This window comes from Tympanuchus pallidicinctus, unplaced genomic scaffold (assembly GCF_026119805.1).
Source record: "Tympanuchus pallidicinctus isolate F22 unplaced genomic scaffold, pur_lepc_1.0 scaffold3, whole genome shotgun sequence".
Lineage (NCBI taxonomy): Eukaryota > Metazoa > Chordata > Aves > Galliformes > Phasianidae > Tympanuchus > Tympanuchus pallidicinctus.
The window spans coordinates 104,358,926-104,379,864 of record NW_026294747.1 but is presented as its reverse complement, the minus strand read 5'-3'; the positions used below and the strand labels follow the sequence as shown (position 1 = coordinate 104,379,864).

General features: G+C 40.2%; 1 protein-coding gene across 10 annotated transcripts in view; it reads right to left on the bottom strand.

Moving 5' to 3' along the window:
- Positions 1-20,939, bottom strand: part of ELMO1 (engulfment and cell motility 1) — a 290,733-nt gene that overhangs the window by 40,714 nt on the left and 229,080 nt on the right. The window contains exon 1 of one of the 10 annotated variants that reach the window (XM_052695791.1): positions 12,363-12,423. The exons of the other annotated variants lie outside the window; for them this stretch is intronic. Coding sequence (XP_052551751.1) covers positions 12,363-12,404 — 42 coding nt within the window. The 5' untranslated portion in view covers positions 12,405-12,423. Of the gene's footprint in view, positions 1-12,362; positions 12,424-20,939 lie in introns of those variants that run through there. 10 annotated transcript variants of the gene reach the window in all.

Here is a 20,939-nt window from a genome sequence, read left to right as displayed (position 1 = left end):
GCAGAAGAGCAATAGATCAGCAGGAACTATTGCAAATAAGCCTTTCTACATATATGTATAGGTCTGGCATTAAAGGGGCCTGGATGTGGATTGCTATTGCAATAATACATCTAGCACAGATATATTCTGTTCATTTGGATGACTTTTTTTTTCTTTTATCAATGTGCTGTTCACACAAATAGTTCAGTAAAATCTGTTTTGAAGGGGTTTGCTAACAGGGGCTACTTTTTAGGACACTTAAAGCATTTCTCTAAAGAAGTCAGGTATCTCAATTTGAAAAAATATTCAGAAAGAATTATCATCAATTTCCTTCTCAAAGCACTTTAACAGAAGCTTAACAAATTCGTGGAGCTTTGGAAGATTGCAGCCCACATATTTGCTCTGTTTCCTCTAGACCCAATCCTTAAAACAAAGGAAATCATGAAGAAGGAGTAATCATAAGGAAGATGGCAATGGGAACATTTCCTTGTTTTAAGATGAGGGCTTGCTTTGGCAATCAGTAACAAAATGGCAGTAGAGTATCAGACATTCTTTTCTCACTGCTTCTGCAGATAAAGAACAGCCTGGATAAAAATCAGTAATCTCTTTCTAATAGGTCTTACTCATCAGTCAGCAAAGAGCTGCCAATGACACCACTTTCATAAATACCCTATTACTTAGTAACGTTGCAAAAACTGAAAAGAGCTGAAACCAAGTTAGAAAATCTGCATGTGGATAAGAGACTTCCTATAGTACAAAGTGTCTCTGGAGTGATGGGTTCTACCTTCCAAACACATCCATGATGCACAAGCCTTCAACATCCGGTAAGCTCTGGGGAGCATGGGGTACTAAGGTGTAAATTCAGATCAGATGCCAGATGGATTTGGGATGATTTCTAGAGGACTGCAGCATCAGTCAGGAGAGTGGCGAGCTGCACAGCCTGCAGACAGAGGCAGCCCTGGCAGCTGATGGAGGCTGGGGGGAGGCTCTGGCTGGGAGGCTGCAGTGGGAGCTGAGCTCCTGCTGTTTAAGGGCTGTGGGCAGGTGGGAGGAACCTTGCTGTGTTCAGGGAAGGGAAGGCATCGAGAAGGAATAAGAGCCCTGTTGTGATATGCCTACGATGGGGAATATAGAGATGTAAATTATCACAGCTTTTCCTCTGCATCTTTCATGTCCGATTTAAGAAAGCCAGTGATGACAGAAGGTATTACTGGATCAGACTAATCTCAGGTTTAGAGAATGTAAAAAAAAAAAAGCATTTTTGCTGCTGAGAAAAAACATTGTTAGAACATGATGTCTCTTCAGGCAGTGCATCCCCTGCAGCATCCAGCAATCTGCTGGATTTGTTTGGAGGGTTTGGAGCTCTAGCTGTAGCATCCCCCAGTCATTTACATCCAAATCAGCACACAGCAGCAGAGAAGGTTTCTTCCAGCTATGTGATGACGAGCATCTGAGGGGCACCTGGCAACATTCGTCTTTAAACAAAGGTAAAACCTAGGGTCACTCTCCATCTGCCGTTCCCCAGTTCCACTCCAGGGACCCAAGGTACCACAGGAGGCCCTAGCAGCTCTGTGATTTTCACTTTTTCCAGATTATTGCTTTTATTCTGACTGTCTAAAACCATGTTTGTGGTGCACTCTGGCTTGTTCTACTTTGGCACTGTGCTCTTTCTGAGGTCCTTCATTTCTCCTCAAGTCAGAGCCACACATCATGTGCAATAAAGGTCACTGTCATTCTCCTTCTTGTTCTCCCTTTTGAAATCAGAAAAGCAAAGCTGCTATTCTGAATGAACGTTGCATAAGTAGGTGTGATAGAGATATGTAATTTTTTCTTCTACAACATGAGGAAGCTTGCTTAAGTGCAAAAACCAGCCCTTGGCATGCTCAGTGGTTGTACAGCACAAGCATGGCTGTAGAACTACCATTTCGGCTGCAGATATGGTTGTCCTGCTGCAAAGCATTAGTTTGGAAAGGAGGTTCTCTCTGACACACACAGAAAATTTCATTCCTGAAGTCTGCAAAATATATTATCCTACCCAGAGGAGCTCAGCAGAGTGTGACACAAGTCTTTCCTCTTCCTTTTAGTTTTTCTCAATGGAGCAAAACAATTTTCAGGCTCCACTGGACAGAAAACAGAATGTAGACAGGACAGACAGCTTTCTGAGTTTATAAACCTGCATATTTAAAGACATCTCTCTCAGACTTACTAAATTTACTGCTTGGAAAGAGCAGATGTTAAATTTCCAGTTTCCACCTTATCAGAAGCAAGAAGAGGGGAAAGCTTTTCTGTTCCTGAGATGCCTGCAGATTTGACCAGCTGAGATCACTTCTTACTTTAGATTTCTAAGTACAATGCAAATGTGTCTAAGTACATCTGAGAGGGAAATCTGTTCTGTGCAAGCACATTTCTCTCCATACTCGTAACTGTGTCCTACAGAAGCCAAGATGGTATCTGGGTGAGAAGCACAAGAAGTATTGGCTTCAATGACGTCAATTTGTCCCCTAGCCAGAAATCTCTATGACTTGATCCAACCATCCCAACTGCACAGGTAACACAACCGACTCTTATTCTATTTTATGAAAACAACTGATCAAACAATATACCCATTATGAAAAGAATATACAGTAACAGCTTTTTTCATTTTCGCTAGAAAGGAAACCTCCAAAGAAAGTTGGACATCAAGCCTAAGACCATCTCAAGAAAGGCAAAGATTCAGTCTTGAGCTAGTAACAGGCTTCCTAGGCAACAAAACAGAAAGCTTTAGGGTCTCCTCTTATCTCATAACTCTTCAGGCCTGGAAACAAGGAGGTCAAGGACACTGGAAGAGTAAGATTCCTGCCTTTTAAGGGCTGCCAGTGCTTACCTCAAGTCACGCTGTCAAGAAGCATTAAAATGACAACAGTTTCACCGTAGGAATGTCATGTCATTCTAGCAGTCTTCTGTCAGTTAAGATTCATCTTTCTTTCCCCAAGAGCCTGGACATTTGGGCTAGAGGTTAATCAGGTCTTTCAGTCACTAGAATGTATTTTTAAACTTCCTAATTCCCTGTAGAAATAAGATTTTGATAATACATATGCCCTTCGCAGAGTGGTATTAAGATTTTATAATCACTTCTGCAAGCGGCCTGCATAATATGACAGTGACTTCATCCCTCCTGGACAGTGGGTCCACTGCAAGCTCAAACACAGCAATTATTTGCTGTACTGCCACATATCTTCTACATCCACCACAGACTAATAGTACAAAGTAGAATTATCTACAAGATGTAAGAAAAGAAGAGGTGAAAGGAAAAAGGCAAAGTGATCTCAGATAATGTAGATAATTCAGATTATCTGCTTGCTCACCTACAGCTCCACCACTGCGGTGCAGCCCATTCATCCCCTGAGCACCAGGAGAACCAAAGTAGGTAAATATAGAGAGCTTTATACTTTGGGGGATGCAATAATCATTCAATATGACTCCGTCCACGTGCATGGGGAGTTTAGAAAACATCACAGCTTTCATCCTCACCTGTGTTACAGAACTGACTGCAGCAGGGACAACTCGCACCCAGCTGTGCCCTGGCTGAGGTGCCAGTAGTTTCACATGGGTGAACAGAACAGTCTGCTAAAGAGGACCCAAAAATATGGTTTGAAGCTGAGTACAGGCAAATCTCACTTAGGTGAATGGGTGAGATACTGAACAACCTTGTCCACACACAATACTGGTATGCCTATGCCAGTTATCTGGGTCTTACCCCAGTCATGTCCAGACACCATTCTTATGAGCCAGGCATTTCTTTTTGCCCCTTAAGCTCCTGCTCAAGAGCAATACCATCAATCGGGCAGCAGCCACCTCCTTGCTTAGGCACAGTGAAAAGCCTAATCCCCTTCAGAACCAGCTAGTTCTGCACAACAGCAATCCTTCTGTCACTTCCACAGTTCACTCCTTTTGGCCATTCCCCTAGTAAGTGCCAGGGCTCCATAATCAACTTACAATGGTCTCACATCATTATTCAGGGTGAGCATTTACCCCAGCTGGGCCCAGCAACACCAAATCCCCCATCCTTAAGGCAACCGGTGGCACTACCTTGGCCAGGGAAGGAAGTTTGGGAAATCTAGCTGTCCTGTGAAACTTGGAAAAAAGAGCCTGCCACAAATGTGCTGCCAAGCCACCCTGCTTCTTGCAGGAGACAAATTACCTCCTGATTAATTCTATCCCAAAAAATGCCTGCAAGAGCTGCCAGGCAGCAGTAACATTTGTTTAATCAGAGCCTCTGGAAAATGAAGCGCTTCTGGTGCCTGTGATAGATCTCACCTTCCTCCCCCTCTCTTGCTCTCTTCCCCCACCATGGTGCCAGAGCCGCTCTCCTCCTCTGCAGCACAGTGAAGAATGGAATACAGATGAACAATTTAGGGCCGATAAATCAATCTTGTTTTACTTATTCTTGTTTCCTCCGCAGCTTTCCTCCCACTGCTGTCCCCTGCCACAAATACACACACGTATAAATACCTCCTTGGCTAGGCCAGCATAGTTTTTTGTTTTTTACCTTTTGTCCCACAGCACGTAACAAATTAACCTCATCAATATCAAGACTCCCACCATGCCTTCTGCATTCTGACTGCTACTACATCATCTGCCTTCACACCGGCCTCTTGCAAAGCCAACTCCCACTTGCATGCAAAGGACAAGGATAAATTCTACAGAGTACTCCTGTCCCTTCCTACAAAGATTTCACTTTCTAAAACATGATGCTTAGATAAAGCAAATCAAGGAAGAGTTATGCAGAGAAGATGGAATTAAAAGGTTTTTCCTAATACTCTTTGGGATACCAATTTGGCAAGGAATCAGGGGAACAGGAAAACTGGCTGATTGGGTTGCAGAATCATAGAATGATAGAACATCCTTAGTTGGAAGGGACCACAAGGATCATCAAATCCAACTCCTGCCTCCACATGAGACCGCTCAAAAATCAGATCATATGCCTGAGAGCATTGTCCAAACAAGTGCTATTGACCTTTGGCATCTTAGCATCACGACCATTGCCCTGGCAGCCTGTTCCAGTGCCCAGTGAAGAACTTTTTCCTGATATCCAATTTGACTGTTCCCTGGTTCAGGCTGGAGAACAGTGGATAGTATGCAAGGCTGTTGCAGTGAAATTGGTCATGAATTCTGCCCAGGTTCTAGTTGAAAACTAAGTAATTATTTTGCTGTTAAAGTAAAAATATTTCATATTTTGCTCCTACTGGGTGTAAAGCAAAGCATTAGCAAAAAGAAGCAGCCTTCTCAATCCTCCCTGTAACAGAAGTAACCTAGGTCCGGGCACAGAGGGACTCAATGTAAACCCAGCAGAGCAGGAAAAGTTTTTGCTTTTTTGGGGGGAGTGAGGAAGATTAGAGGGATGAAGATTCACAACTTGCTAAATAGCTGTTCATAGTGAATTGTGGGAACAGAGACATTTATTTCTGACAAGATGGAACCCGTTCTGTGGGCTTTTATGATGTTCTTCCAACTTGCTGTTCCTTTCTTTTTTTTTCCCCAAGAAGTAATTGCTATTTTCCTTCATATATTTATCATTAAATGAATAAAATAATTCAATGAATAAACCATTAAATGAATAAACAAAATACATTTAACTCAATAAAAACGTGGTATTTTTCAGGATGTCCAAAGCACGCCAATTCTTAATGAATTCAAAAAGAATTTTGCAGTCATTTTTATTGCGAGCTCCTCAGGAGGGGAAGGAATGCACAGATCAGTTTTCTGTGCCACCCCAAACATGTCAGAGCAGTAAAATAAACTATGATATTCCAAGCATATCACATTGTATTATTTTTGGTAGTTTCCAGCAGTTTGGTAAAACAGGAAACATGAACCAACACTGTGAGAGTTTATGTTACGCTTCCTATAACCAGTAGCATATGTGGACTTTTGCCAGCAATGACAGTATTTACCATCTCAGGTGTACAGTTGACAGATTCTTACTTTATTGCTGTCAGCAGAGATATGTGCAATAGGAAAATTATTCCACATTGGAGCTCATCTGAAACTTGTAAAAATGGCTTTGTAAAATGGACAGGGAGCTTCAAAGTCTGCACGTTAGCTGTTCTACATGTGTTCTAATGGTCACATTAACAACCTATCAGTGGACACTGGTAGGGGCACTTAGCTCTGTTTGACTCCCTGATTGCATGCCCTGAAATCTCCTGGGTAGAGCAGATCTGATGTCGAGCTAGCAGCTCAAAAATCTGATGCTTGCTAGCAATTACTGATTATATATGAACCAGAAGCGTGCAGTCTTCTCACCCGTAGGTATACAAACAGGAGAGGAAGAGGGAAAGGAAAATTGCAAAGGTAAATAAGCTCCCACAGTAGAGTCAGATAGCCACTGGGCAAGATGATGCACAGGGTTGAGCTGGACTGCCCTGCCTGCTAACATTTTCTTCTGCAGCTGCTATTACACATTTAGCCAAACTTTCTTTTGAGGGAAATAAGCTTAGTTTCTTTGAGTACAATTAATGGTGTTAATTTATTCCAGCAAAGTTTTGTTCAGCTCATATCTGGATCAGCTCAAAGTTATAAGCAACCTATTTCTCAGAGGCCTTGGTTATGCTGAGGGAAAAGTCTAGGGAACAAGCCTCTGAACTGTGCTTTTACCTTTATGCTTTTAACAGGAACATCAAGTCAAACATAGCTTGTCACAAGACTCTTTTTCTCCTTGTCTGAACTGAAATTGTTCCCAACAGATGAATGAGGTGAGCGTTCCATCTTTGTCATCTCTACCAGCACAGACCAACTGTGGTCAGTATTCTGGAGTGCTGTGGCCAAAGGACAACAGACCTTCTCTATTACAAGAGGGTTGCTCAAAATTTGTTCTCAACTTGAGAAAAAACACTAAACCTTTTTTTAGCCTCAATTCACCTTCTTCAGCCTTCTTTGCAATTTGGAATTCAAGTTGCAGAGCTTTAGAATTCAGAAGGGACCATTAGATCAGCTAGCCTGAACTCCTCCACAGCAAAAGTTGTTATATTCTGCAGCTATATTTGCATTGAACTCAGTAAGTTATGCATCTCTAAAACATTTCAGACTAGCATCTGGTGAAGATCTGCAGACACTGAGAGTTAGGGAATCCACCACTTGTACGACTAATTTAATCAGCCTTCGTATCTCATTTCTTCTAATGTTAGCAATAATCCTTAGCAGCCTATAATGGGCTTTCTGCATCTGTATTCAACAGAAGTGAAGTGGCAAAAACATACAAAATTGGGGAAACTATGAAATAGAGAAAACTTCACATTCTGGCTAAAGGACTTGGAAAGAGATCTAATGACTCTAATTAGAATTCCCTCCTTTTCATCCCTCATACACACATATATCAACATAGGGATTCACGTATCCTCCTCTAAACAAGGCCAAGACAACAGCTATTGTTTCTTACAGCTGGTTGCATGTTCTAAATTGTACAAGGCAATTCCCAAAGAATTCCCTCCTCCCTAGTCAAAACTGCCTACAAGAGCTCAGTTTTCTGTGAGCAGCATTTTGTGGCTACAGAGCTGCAAACAGCCTTATTTATAACATTGCTACCCTTAACCAAACGTGCAATAGTATAACTGACCTGAAATGATTTTAACAGGGATCATTGGGCAGAAATTTTAAAAAAATGCAATTAATGCCAAGCTGTACTATTAGCTGCTGAAACCCATTATTTATTTTGGGTGTAGGAAATATATTCAGATGAAGGTATTTGTCTACAGTCAAAATTACAGAACTAATTAACAGAAAGGAATTAATGCATACCTAAATACATAGCATATATAATATGAGGGCCCAATTTAGATGCTTTTTAGTCTCAGCCATAGGTGGGAGTGCATTCATGCTGAAAGCGTGGTATTGCTGTGGGAACATATTCAAGATACAGATGCTGCCTCAGGCAGCCTTTCTTCCCACACAAATCCCTCTTTGCCAACACTTGGATCAATCTGCATGGATGTAAGGTGCTGAGATAGAGTAATGCAGGCTCTCACATGCTCCTTACGTCTGCTCCCAGCCTGCTCTGCAACATCCTTCTCCCTGTTCTCTGCTACAAAAGTGGTTTGATATGTTTTCTCAGGTTAGATAGTTGCTGGGGTTTTAGATGATTTTCAGTGAAGTTCAGCATCCAAAATTGAACTAGCTGCAATTTTTCTCCACACATCTGTTAACATATTAAGTAGTTGTACAAACCAAGCCAAAGCCTGTTAATAACAAGACTGGCAGAGGACATTTCAAATTGCTTATGGAAGAATGTAGGTCTTGAGCTTGATGGCATATTAATGTGCTTGAATTTCATTGCTCTGCATAGATAGAACTTGAACAAATTCGGACTTCTTTCCTTGACAACTAACAAGATAACAAAACAACAAAGATTCTTGACAATTCCCAGCTGTGATTTGTCAAATGCTTAAATGCCCAGAGACAAAATAGTTGCATTTATTTCAATTTACCACATTACAATATAGTATCTGTACATCCCCCCATTGCCAGACGCACTCTGGCCTTTTTTACTTTCCCTATTATTAATTTGCCAACTGATTTTCACTCTGCAGGTATCAAACTATCTGTAACGTTATCATTTCTTTCTCATTTGAGGTTTCTAAAACTGCTTCTGGTGCTGACAGAGCCCCCCAAAAAGTGCCATGCTGAGCTGCTGAGTAAGTAACCCCTTGACATTGTCAACTGTGTATTGAAACTAACAGCTCAAGGTTTATCTCACAAGCTTCCCAGTAAGATGGGCACACAATATCCCTCACCATCCCACCATCTTTTTTATGCCACCTAGACAGAATACATGAAAATAAGAAAACTGTCCCAATTCTCCTGCCATTTACGTAATGGTATGTTGATCACCAAGTAAGCAAACAACTTACTATCCATGCTGGAAACAGATGCACTCAATGTGAAGGAAAAAAAAGTATAATACATACATGAGGAAGCAGAACTCACAAGGCTGTACAGTAGCTCCGTGTGAGTTGCACTGGACTGTCCTTGAGGCAAAGTCCTCAATCCTGGCCTCTTGACTATTACACCCTTCCTTCAACATGCAGAATACTATAGAATCCACTGTTCCTCATGCTGCCCATCTCTCTTGGCATACGAAGCAGACTAGCAAACACTCCTTACTTGCTAATTTGAGTTCCCTCTGTAGTTGTTTGGACTCTGAGCCCCATATCCTGGTTCCTGCAGTTTCCCACAACTGTGTGGCATGCACTCCTCATCAACACATTTGTAAGAAACCAGTTTACAAAACCAGATCAACAGAATTTTGACTCCATGCTTTTGTCCCTGAAATTGCAATTCATTACACTGCATTACTACACAAACTACAGCCAATATCAGTCTATTGGGAAATGGAGTATTACTGGCATAAAGGTTACCTGAGATGCTTATTTACTACAAGCGTCACTTAACACAGACATAATACATCATTCAGGAGGGCAGCCTTCATTTTGGTAGAACTTCCACTTCATTTTCCTCATGCCAGCAGGTGCCATCAATAACCAAAATGAGTAGAAGACAATGTTCCTTTTGGATCCAGCTGGCATAATGAGCTGTTCAAGAACAGGAGGAATGTACAACCTGGAACACACAACTAAAGTCTGGACTGATCAAAAAGGCAAATTCTGTAGTCAAATTCACACAGCCTCTCTGATTTTAGTGAAACTATTCAAATGATTAAAGAAGTTTATCTAAATGGATCGGTGCCCAAATGCTCTTGGCATGTAAGCAATCTGTGAAGAGAATCACTGGGAAGAAGTGTCATTTGGGTTAAATAGTAGAAAAGTAACATCAGGCTGTGGAATCACCTTCCAAGATAAGTAGAAGAAACAGCCCAGGGTATTTAAAACTAACTAGACAAGGCACATGGTAAGTTCCACGCTCATCAACTGGACAATGTGACCCAAGAAGTCTTTTGTCATCCATAATGACCATAATTATATACAGATGTTAAACATATTAAGCTTATGTAAAATTGTATTTCATTATATTCCACTTTGGGTTTATAGCTTATTTTATGGGATGTCTCTAGGAAAGCAATTTAGTAGTGAAGCTACAGCATCATCTGCTGTTTAACTGGGACAGAATTAGCATAAATTCAACTTAATGGGGACACATTTAGCTAAGACCAAGTAATTGTGGTACATCACAGTACAATTCTACAATCCACTATATTAGACTACAGAAAAAGTGCATGAGTGAAAAATGAAATACTTGACCAACAGAATATATGATCTAGGAGTACATTTTTCATTGCTACTGTATTTCTTTAATATCAATCACAGAATTATAGGGGTGGAAGGGATCTCTAGAGATCATCAAGTCCAACCTCCCTGCTAAAGCAGGATCCCTATAGCAGGTTGCACAGGCAGACGCCCAGACAAGTCTTGAATATCTCTAGAGAAGAGACTCCACAAACTCTCTGGGCAGCCTGTTCCAGTTGTTCCATCACCATGACAGTAAAGAAGTTCTTCCTTGTGTTAGCATGGAACTTCTTGCATTCCAGTTTCTGCCCACTGACTCTTGTTCTATTGCTACATGCCACTGAAAAATATGCAAGCCTTATTTTATCTAATACATCGCTGTAAGTATGGTTATATAGAGGACCTCCATTTCTGAAGCAGTAAGAAGGGTTACCCCAACACATACACTTATCTCTTATCAAAACCTGCACACTTTCAACAGTCATGTTTCAGGTGGAATTCCTGGATCAGTACTACAGTTAGTGACTTCTTGCTGTTTGAAGTCTTTGTAAGTCTTTTATTTTATTTTATTTTTTTTTTTTAAAGTAATCTTCTCTCTTAGTATAATTGTTTATCTGAAAGAGCAGCTTTCCACTTTGTAAGAACGGCTTCATTACTGTATTAAAACCCACGCCATGTTATCACCGTGGTCTGGAAAGAGGTGGTAGATGGTGCTTGCACTTCAGCAGTCTCCCAGAAGCATTGAGAGTCTGATACAATTACTTCCAGTAATCCTCACTAAACTGCATCCCATTTTCCAGATGTTCCTTCCTGCTCCTCAGCAAGATGAAACAGCCACCCAAAAATTAATCTGTCAGCTTGGAGATTTAGACAAAAGCTACCATATTCTGTAGAGAACAGAAAGCGCCCTTGCTTTACTAAAGGGCATAAGCAAACCACTAAGAACAGATGATCTAGAACCCAGAGAAGTATGTTTTTGCAAGGATGACTCAGGCAGTCATCATCACGACATACTCATAAATATAGCACAGAGAAGCATTAATTCAAATTGACTTCTCACCTCATAAAGTCACCATAAAGAGCAGGCCGTGTGTCAGGAGTCTGTAGTCTGCTACTAATCTCCTGTGCCAACTCTTGTTGGGTAAGTTTTTCATGTTCTCAGTCATTATAAGCAGGCTTTCTTCTAATCTTAGATGTGGTCTGCTAACTCTCCACAGCCTGGAAGTGACAGATCCTGCATGGTTAAATTTTAGGATATTCAGGCCGTTCATCTAGTTTTTGTTATCTATTTTTCCTCAAGAATATGACAGCAGTAATTCACACTATAAATTACTGTGGGAGACAACAGCCTCTGATATCTCAAGTTCATTACTGAATAAACCTATATTTGTCTTCCAGATTAATCACAGATGCTGTTGGTGATAACATGATAATGTCAGGTGAGTCTGGAGTTTAGGATACCTGAGAATAAACAAACATTCTTGTTTCCAAGAGTACAAATCTCTACAGAGAAAGCACACAAAATACATCATTCATCTTTTTATGTTTGTTTGTTTGTTTTTTGTTTCCCTGAAAATCACTAGCAGGAGATCCAGTTAAAAGGAGTTAGATTTCAAGTGCTTATAGGACTTGCAAAATCTGCCTGTGACTGCCAGCAGCCACTATGGGAGGATGGGTAAAATTCTACCTTACATCTACCAAGTTTGAGCAAACGTTGTGGATTTTCTATAGAGACATGAATGACACCAGACACCAAAATCCAGGCACCTGGTAGCTCCCACAATGACTACAAAGAGCGCCCACTTCCCACCTCCTGAGATGCTAAGTTAAGTTAGGGGCCTTGGAAAGAAACGCATCCTCTGCAACAGAAGTAGCTTTCGTAGAACACTACCAAACCTTGAAAACTCAGGATCAAAGCAGATTATGTGGGCATACTATATACATTTCCTCACTTTACAACAACACTGTACATAAGCACTCATTAAAAAGCAACTGCAAAAAGACATTATAAAATACAATGATTCTGTACTTGAAGCATTCTGAAAAAATACAAATGTTTTCAAAACAATCTTTGGATGGTATCCCAAGAATAGTCTTACCCTGGGATACATTATTTCAAACAAATCTGTGCCCCTTGGTGATTGAAATTTCCTCTCCCTTGTTTACCTGCAGACTAAATGGTTGGTACCACACTCCTGGAAAAGACATATAGTGAGTAGGTTTCAGAGTAGAGAGTGGAACCATTTAACTGAATCAGCATGAAAACATACCAATTAAATAATTAACTTGGCACAGGTGTGTTACAGGCTTCATCCCAACCCACTTTTCATTGGTTGTAATGAGCTTTTGTTAAGTAATTAATTCCATGTTCATCTGTTTCTTTCCAGGCATGAAAGTTATGAAAATTCACAGTATGGAAAAATGGGTCACAGGGAACAGATGTCAAGTGCCAATGACCCCATTCCCCAGCTCACTTTAAAATACAAAACCATGGCTGAGCTTACCACCAATGAACAACACTCAGCCTCCTCTAAGACACCTTAGCTTCCTCAAACCATTTTCATTTAAATGCCTGAGTCCACTTTTAAAATCATACCTTTGGATAGGTGTAGAAATCCTGTCAATGCTGAAGTTTCCTTTAGTATTACAACCTACTCTACAAGTTTACATTTTTAGCTTTTAGCACCTGACAGGTTTCCATCTGCTGAATTTCTATTGCCACTTTAACATTTCATTTCTCTTAATTGTTTTTCAAATCAGGATGACCAATCTTTAATAGTACATTTGTACAGATTTTCAGTCAGCTCACAATACTTATGATTATCCACTTCAGGACACAATTTCTAGTAAGCATTTAATTAAAAACTACAACTGAAAAATCAGGCTTCTATCCAGAGGTTATTAAAAAACATCCTGAAATCAACTGTTGTTAAAATTGCAATCATGAAATACTTTTACAATGACTTTCTAAGGAGGGAGAAAGCAAAATATGCATGTTTGTATGTGTAAGATGAGAGAATATTTAAAACTCATGCCACGAAAACCCTAAACACCTTATTTGCTCATCCAACACAAAAATCATATGCTCTGATAAATTGGAAGTACATCAATTCATAGAAAAACATGAGGAACCACACTGTGAGGCGCATTCAAAATAAAACAAATATAACAGTTTCTATTGTAAACCAGTTTCCATTATAGCAGTCTCACTGTTCTGAGCAAAAGTAATTTAAATGGACGAAGCAGAACTGGAAACAGTCCTGGAATTATTATTTGAAGTCAAATAACGTAACCTGCCTGTTGGCTTGAGCCATGAATTTGTTATTTGAGCTTTGAATAAAAACACAAATGCGTATTTTTTCCTTCAGAAACATTATGAAAGGTTACTTCCATCCAGGTCTCCCTTAGCCTTCAAGTAGTTACCATAAATATCAGCATATCCTTACGAAAATCCCACACACCTTTACATTGAGATCCCAACCATGCCAAATTCAATTTAAAAAAATAACAAGCAATAGCGTTTTTACCATTTCCTATTATTTTTCCAAAAGGTTGCATTGAAAGACCACCTCTACAGCCCACGTGTACGAGGTCCCCTGGTTGCAGCAGGAATAAATGTAGGACAAAGCTGGGCACCATTCACCTGGCTTCTCGAGAGCACTGGTAGATGAGAATCAAGTGAATTAGCTCACACTTTAATTTAAACCTTCACCGCTGCGAAGTCTTGGTTGCTAAAGTCCTGGTCCTGGCTGCTAAAGCTCTCTGGACCTGGTTGTTAAAGCTCTCTGGAAGCTAGGACAAAGGAATCTGAAAGACTTCTCCCCATGCCTCAGAAAGAGTACGATCAAGAGATAATGTGCAGCTAGAGAACACTTATCACAGCCACCTATCCTGCAAGGATTGTTGAGATCAGCAGGTTTTTAAGGATGTCCTAGAAATTCTGACATCAGCACCTCAATGCCTTGACAAAGAGTGTACAAAAACAAAAGGAATAGTTGAAAGAAATGTACGACTATCTGATAATCTCTGTACACCCTAGCACAAGGAAAAAAGTCTTTGTGACTTATGCACTGCTATATAATTTACTGTCCAAAAGGTTTGGAAATGCTATACTTAAAACTGAAAGAAAAAATTCAAGCTGCACGTTTTTCTGTGAGCAAAGGGAAAAAGGTTTTCTGATATCTGATTGGTAACAGATTTTTTCCCAGTTATGCTAAAATTCTTAATAGTCTTATTAGTCATTAGCTATATTTCTATGAATAACCATTCCCTAGACCCCATATTGCCCTCCCACTATTTATTTCCCACCACCTCTCCGATAGTTTTCAATCTTAAGCTGAGGTCCTCCAACCTGCGTTTCTCCAGCAGAATAAAATCCTCACTGAAAAACCTTCAAACACAATATGCAGGATCCAGGATGGAAAATAAGTAGAGCTGGTGAACATATGTACCAAACCCATGACACATAAATTCAACCAAATGTGAACTTACATGAACAAATGCAAGCTGATCTACATGGAAAGTTGCTGCATCCTTCAGAGGCTGCCTTTACACTATGAGATATGAGATATGAGATATAATATTGCCCTCTGGACTCCACATGGAAAAAGGAAGGCTACTGAAAATTCAATGACAAGGCTGGTGTGTTTTTGGCAGTTTGTAAATTTGTTGAAAAAGTGACCTTTTAGTTCAGTTTCCCAGAGGTGTGAATGTTTTTTATACCACTGATATATGTTCCAATTCAGAGCAGGTTGTAGCCAGTATGTATTCTAGAAATAATAAAACCTCAGACCTTGGTTTGGACAGCAGTTTGAAAATGGACTGCCAAAGGACATTGAGTCTTGGTAAATTGCTATTTACTCCTCCAGAGGAACTCCCTCTTGTTACATTTTCTCAATTGTGAGTCACTATTGACATTAGATTTCAAATACTAGACTATCACATCAGTTTGAATACTAAAAATCTTCAATTCTTTTTCTTGCATGTTTTTCTTATAGCACCTAAGACCTGCTGGGTAACAAATTACTTCCAAAGAATCAGAAGTAATTCACTTGTTTCAATTTAGAATAGGTCCTCAAAAAACTGCTTACCTTGGCAGTAATTTTCAAGGGGAAAACATGCAATTTTGATAGCTATATTGATGATGTAAACTATGTCTGAGGTTAGGTTCTCCTATTGAACAGAGAAGCCCATTAGTATTAACAGAGGCTACAAACATGCTCTTCCCTCAGCACATCAATGCAGCATTGCCATCAGGCAAAGAGGGCAATGCCTATGTTTTTATGTGCACTTCTTGGAGCTCAAGGCCTTCAGAACACTAACAGGCCAACGACTCATGCATACAGACTTAGATTGTCTTTCTGGAGCATCTGGAGAAAGCCAGCTTGTAAGTATTACTTGTTAACACTGCTCAAATTTGATAAAAGCACCTTTCAAAACAGTTACAGACTGCAGGATGCAACTTCTACCTATGTCATTTTGTCCATGATCATCTACCATGTAAAAAAAAAAAAGAAATAATAAAAAAAAATTCTTCTATTCTTTTGACTCCAGATTTGCTCTTCAATCATTTCCGAGTAATTTGGTATAAGCCTTAAGTAAATGATATTTAAGATCCCTTCTAACTCAAGCATTCTATTACACATTATGTAATACAAAAACTCTAGTTACTTTTCCTCTGGATTTTATTAGTATTTAATTGAAGATTGTTATCTCAGTATTTTCCTTTGATATAAAATGCCCAAGAAATATTCCAACAAGAGGTCAACCCATACTAATGTTTCTGTCATTTGTTATTCAGATATAGGGTAAGAGTACACTACCCACCATAAAAGTAGGTCACAGACTCATCACCACACATGCTAACAAAACAAACCAGTTTAATACAGTTTAATCTTCTTTCCTTAAAAAAGAAAAGCAAATGAAACAAACAAACTCACGACCACGAACAACTAAGGGATGAGTCAGTCTGGGATTTAAATCTTCACAGCTAAGTAATTCATTATGCACAATTCTGGAAGCATGGTATACAGTTCAGGGAAGAAACTGAATGATAAATAATGGGATTCAGCAATAAGCAGGATGGGTATTGCTCATCTTGGAGTGAAGCAAAGGGATGTGATTTCTCCCTGTTGATCATATGTAGAAGTCTGCACTACTGGAAAACAATCTGGTGTAGAAATGTGAAGCCCCATAAAAGGTTTGTCCAGACACTACAAATAATGAACGTGCAGTAAACATTATTTACATATTAGAAAGTGCATGTGACAAATGTTTCTATAATTAAATTCTAAAGAGACATACGCTTCTTTATCCTCATTCGTGATGAATGAGTTAATATCAAAAATACAAACAGGCGTTTTTTAAGCTTCAACCAGGCAAAAACTCATCTTTCAGTTCTGCTACTGTAGCGCCCATGGCAACATATTTACTGACACAGAGGCAGATTAGTGATTAAACTAGGAAAACCATTCACGTGCTGTAATGCGTGACATACTTCAACAGAGATAAAAAATCACTGTCCCAGGAAAACACTATGGAGGATGTACAGGTCTCTCACTCATGTATATTCATGTACACTACTGTGCAGACAGGCAGTCTCAGCACACACTACAGTTTAAATGTCCATTCATGCACTATGCTTACTTCTGCCATCAATGGATAACGTCTGTATTTTTTTCAGATGGCAATGCAGAAATTCCTTTTCGTTGTGCAGGTTTTCACTTAAAGTTAATCATGCTGAAAACTAGTCACTTTTCCCTCTTTCACTTTGTTTTATCTCACAATTGTAAATCGGGAGCAGTTTCATCGCTTGCCAAAGGAACACACTGCAGAAAAAACAATGGCATTTATTTGAAGGGCAGTAACTGCTGTGAACTAGAGTAGGCACATATATCCTAGGTAGGCTTTTAAGATTCCTTAGGTGAATGCATCCAGCGTAGGGGATCACTTTCTACCTCTAAAGTTTATTTATTGCTTGTCTAACATTTCAGAGGCTTTATCACCTTACTGTTGAAATCCCAAACGATCTGACACAGCTCTTACGATAAGCTGCATCCAACGCTGATGGCTCTGTATTGTTGACTAACATCTACTTGAAAACCCAGACATCTCCTCTAAAAAATAAAAATAGGCCTTGGAGAAGTCTGTAATTATCCTTGAATATCCCTAGACAGGCACGTGCCTAGTCCATGTAAACAGTCCCCATCACCAGCCGTGGAGTTACTGCAGTTCAGCTGAAGCGTTGTCTGGGAATGCTTTGGTGCTGCCTTCTCTAAACACAACTCTTTCCTCTCTTCCTACAAGTCAGGTTTAAGAAAAGACTGCAATAACACAACGATGAGAATGTTATGAACTGTGCTTGGAATGAGAGAGCGAGGATGCAATAGCTCACAGGTCAGCAAGCCTCTCAGCAGGACACAGCAGTGACAGCTGACATCACACTGCATTATACTCATACAGGATGCCTTTCTGCTCTCCTCCGAGAGACACAAATTGGTGTTTTATTCCTCTGCTGCATCTGTGACACGAGAAAGGAGATTCCAAAACAAAGTGGACTCTGATTTCAGGAAAATCTTGAGACATAGGTATTTTAAACAATGTATTTCTACACTGTATACATCTTAATAAATATATCCGATGTAGAAATCTATATTTATACATCGTATATGCAGGAAAATCTAACAAAATGCTTGAAATCTCTCCAGCTGCAGTATATTCTATGTGGCCTTAAAATATTTAGCACACCACACTCAGTTCCTTTTGTACTTTGCACACCTCATCAAAGCATCGAGGCATGAAACACGAAGCAGCTCCATGCTCAGCAAGCTCTGGAGAAGCAAACAGGGATGGTAGCAGGGATTTAGTGGGTTGTGGGGTTCAGCTGCAAACAGGATGGGCAATAGCATGTCCTAGCTTCTTGACCTGTCCTTGTGTTTGTGAATTTACTGACCTACAGCTCAGGAGTTAAGATGCTTCCCGCTCATTTTAGCAAGACAGAATTTCAGTATGTGAAAAGAACAGCTTTGTATGCAACAACGCAACTTCTCCTACAAGATATACACCAGCTTCCTTAACATTTAAAATGCCTAAAAATGAACTAAGGCAATAGAAATTCTGTCTTTCCAGCAATGCCTAGCATTTAGCTCCTTCAATCTATTAACATTCTGCAACTGAGAAGTCTTTTGACAATTTTTACCTGTTTAAACTATATTGAAATATATTGAATACTGAAAATATTTATTATACAGAGTAATGATAATTATCCCCAACAATCCCAAGATATTTGCACGGCTCTGCAGGCTTTCACAGCCTCAGCACTTTCAGGAGGGATGACAGTCAGCCCCATCTAAACTTAAGTTCACAAACTGAACAAATGAATTGAGAAAAGATTTCTTTTAACTGTTTATTTCAACTAGGTCAGATGTCTACTTCTTGGTCAGTGAGATGTTAGCCATGCCAGCTATTTGTTAAAAGATGAGACCAAAGGAAAGTGCCCAAAGCTACCACACAACATAAAACAACAGAAAGCTGCATCCAGTTGTTCTGGGCAAAGTCCTTGATGCAGATCTAGCTATAATGACAGAAGAACTTCATTATCCTGGCTGACTGTGCAATTACACAGAGATTACATAGAAAAACAGCAGAAAATGCCCCCAAAAGGCACATGCTGCATCTACTGCAGGAGATGCATAGGTCTGCTAACTGACAAGCCTTTAAAGTGAACGTGCACCACAGGCAAACATTTTGAGAGAAGTGAATTAGGAAATCTGAGGCACTCTTTTAAAATGCAAATCCCGACACTATGACTGTAAATGAACATTTATTCCCGATGAGATAGTGACAGTGCTCATTGACCAATGTCCGAAAATCATAATCTGAGATTTAGGCTGCCCTCTGAAGGCTCACTCAAGCCAAAAAGCAGATGGTGGCTATTTTAAGTATTTGCCTATCAGAATGCCATTTATTTGTAAGTCTTCTCCAGTTGTTAGGAATTTTTGGCAGAACCTGTGTCTGCATGTAAGGCCCCTAGAAAGATAACCATCAGTTTGTACGCCTCAATTTTGGCTCTTCCTCCTCAACGTATAAGCTCTTCATTGCTCCTTTGCAATCTCCTTTCACCCTCACTACAAGTCCACTACACTCTCCTGAATTTCTGCAGACTGCTCCTGTAAGCTGTATGAAATTACCTGACATAGACTGAGCAAGAGAGAGAGAGAGGTTCTTGCTGGCTTTCGGAGGTGTGGATACACACATAGTTTTTTCTAGAGTTATTCTCTACCCCTTGTTCATTTGTTCTCAGTTGCTTTGGCAGGTTTTTCTTTCAAATTATTTCTTCTGGGCTCTTAATCTTCATCACCACTTGCCAAAGAAAAATGGTGAACAAGGCACGCAGCTCGCAGCAGGAGCTGGAGCAGCACTCTGAACGAGGAGAACAGCAAAGCTGACAGCTGTGCTTTTCTGCACTGAGCACAGTGGGTAAATCAATACCCCAGCAGCCCCGCTGCCATCTGTGGAGTTTCTGGAGCAGACAGGTTATTTATAGAAACTTGTTTGCACAAAGCCAATATTTACCTGTCGGCGCTGTCAAAATTTGCAATCCATCTTTGCTGTTACCCTGCTGCTTTTCATGTCAATAGCGGAATTTTCCAAAAGAAAATACTGTAACGTTTTCCCCCCTAAATGTTCTCTTCCAGCAAGGGTCGGTGACAGTAATTGTTGCAGCAGGAATGCATCTGGTTTCCATGGGGCCTTGGGGATCCTCCAGAATGCAGGGAAGCTAAAGGGATGTCAGCCCTGAAGAGCCCATTTCTTTGCCCTGTTGCAGCAGCAGCATGCCACTTCCTTGCCAATACCAAGCTGAGATTTTACATTACTAGAAGCAATCTTCCCAGCCCCCAAACAACAAGGTTTCCTTCCTGAAAATTTGGCTGCTGCTGCTACTGTTGTAAACATAGCCATTATTTTCAAACAGAGGAGAATTTTTCAAGCAAAATTGTAGTGTATTTTTCTTTAAAAATGAACTAAAATTTTACAGCCACATCCTGGGAATGAAATGTTTGAGTGGCCTCAAGCCTGACTCCTTGGAGGTGAGAAGGAGGAACTAACCCCTGGTTTCTGCTCCAGTTTTTCCAGCACTGCTAGGACAGCACAAGGCAGCAGGACTGGCTTCTGCTGGTGTCTGGGTGGCTAAGCAAAGGCTGTCATTCTCTTTTTACAGATCTTGTGATGGTCAGTATTATAAAAATCAGTTTTTCTGTAATCAGAGAGAAAATTCCATTGAACTTTCCATTTCAACTAATGCAAGAGGGTAAGTGCTGCAGTAAATCAGAGCGGTTCAGGGTTCAAACCCAGCTCCTGAGAGTGCAAATCTAAAGGAGTCTCACCTGCCAGTGGATTAGCACTCTGCCATACAATCTGAAGGCAATCTAAATATCCTGCCAGCCCACAAGTCAGGGCTGGAAAAGCACAGCAGAGTTTAGAGCACAAGCAACGGAATTTTTCAATAGATCCTATAAAGAATAAGGATTAAATTACTCCGTCAAATGAAGAATGCATTACATTATCTTGCACCAATGTAAGCAGGACATCAGTTAAATCACCAGTCTGAGGCATCATCCAAACGATGAGGGGAGCAGGTGAATGAGAACACTGAACGGCAGCAGAAAGTCCTTAAACTTCTTTTGTTCATTTCAGTATTAATTACCACGTCCTATGACTTTAACAGCTTCCTAACCAAGGACT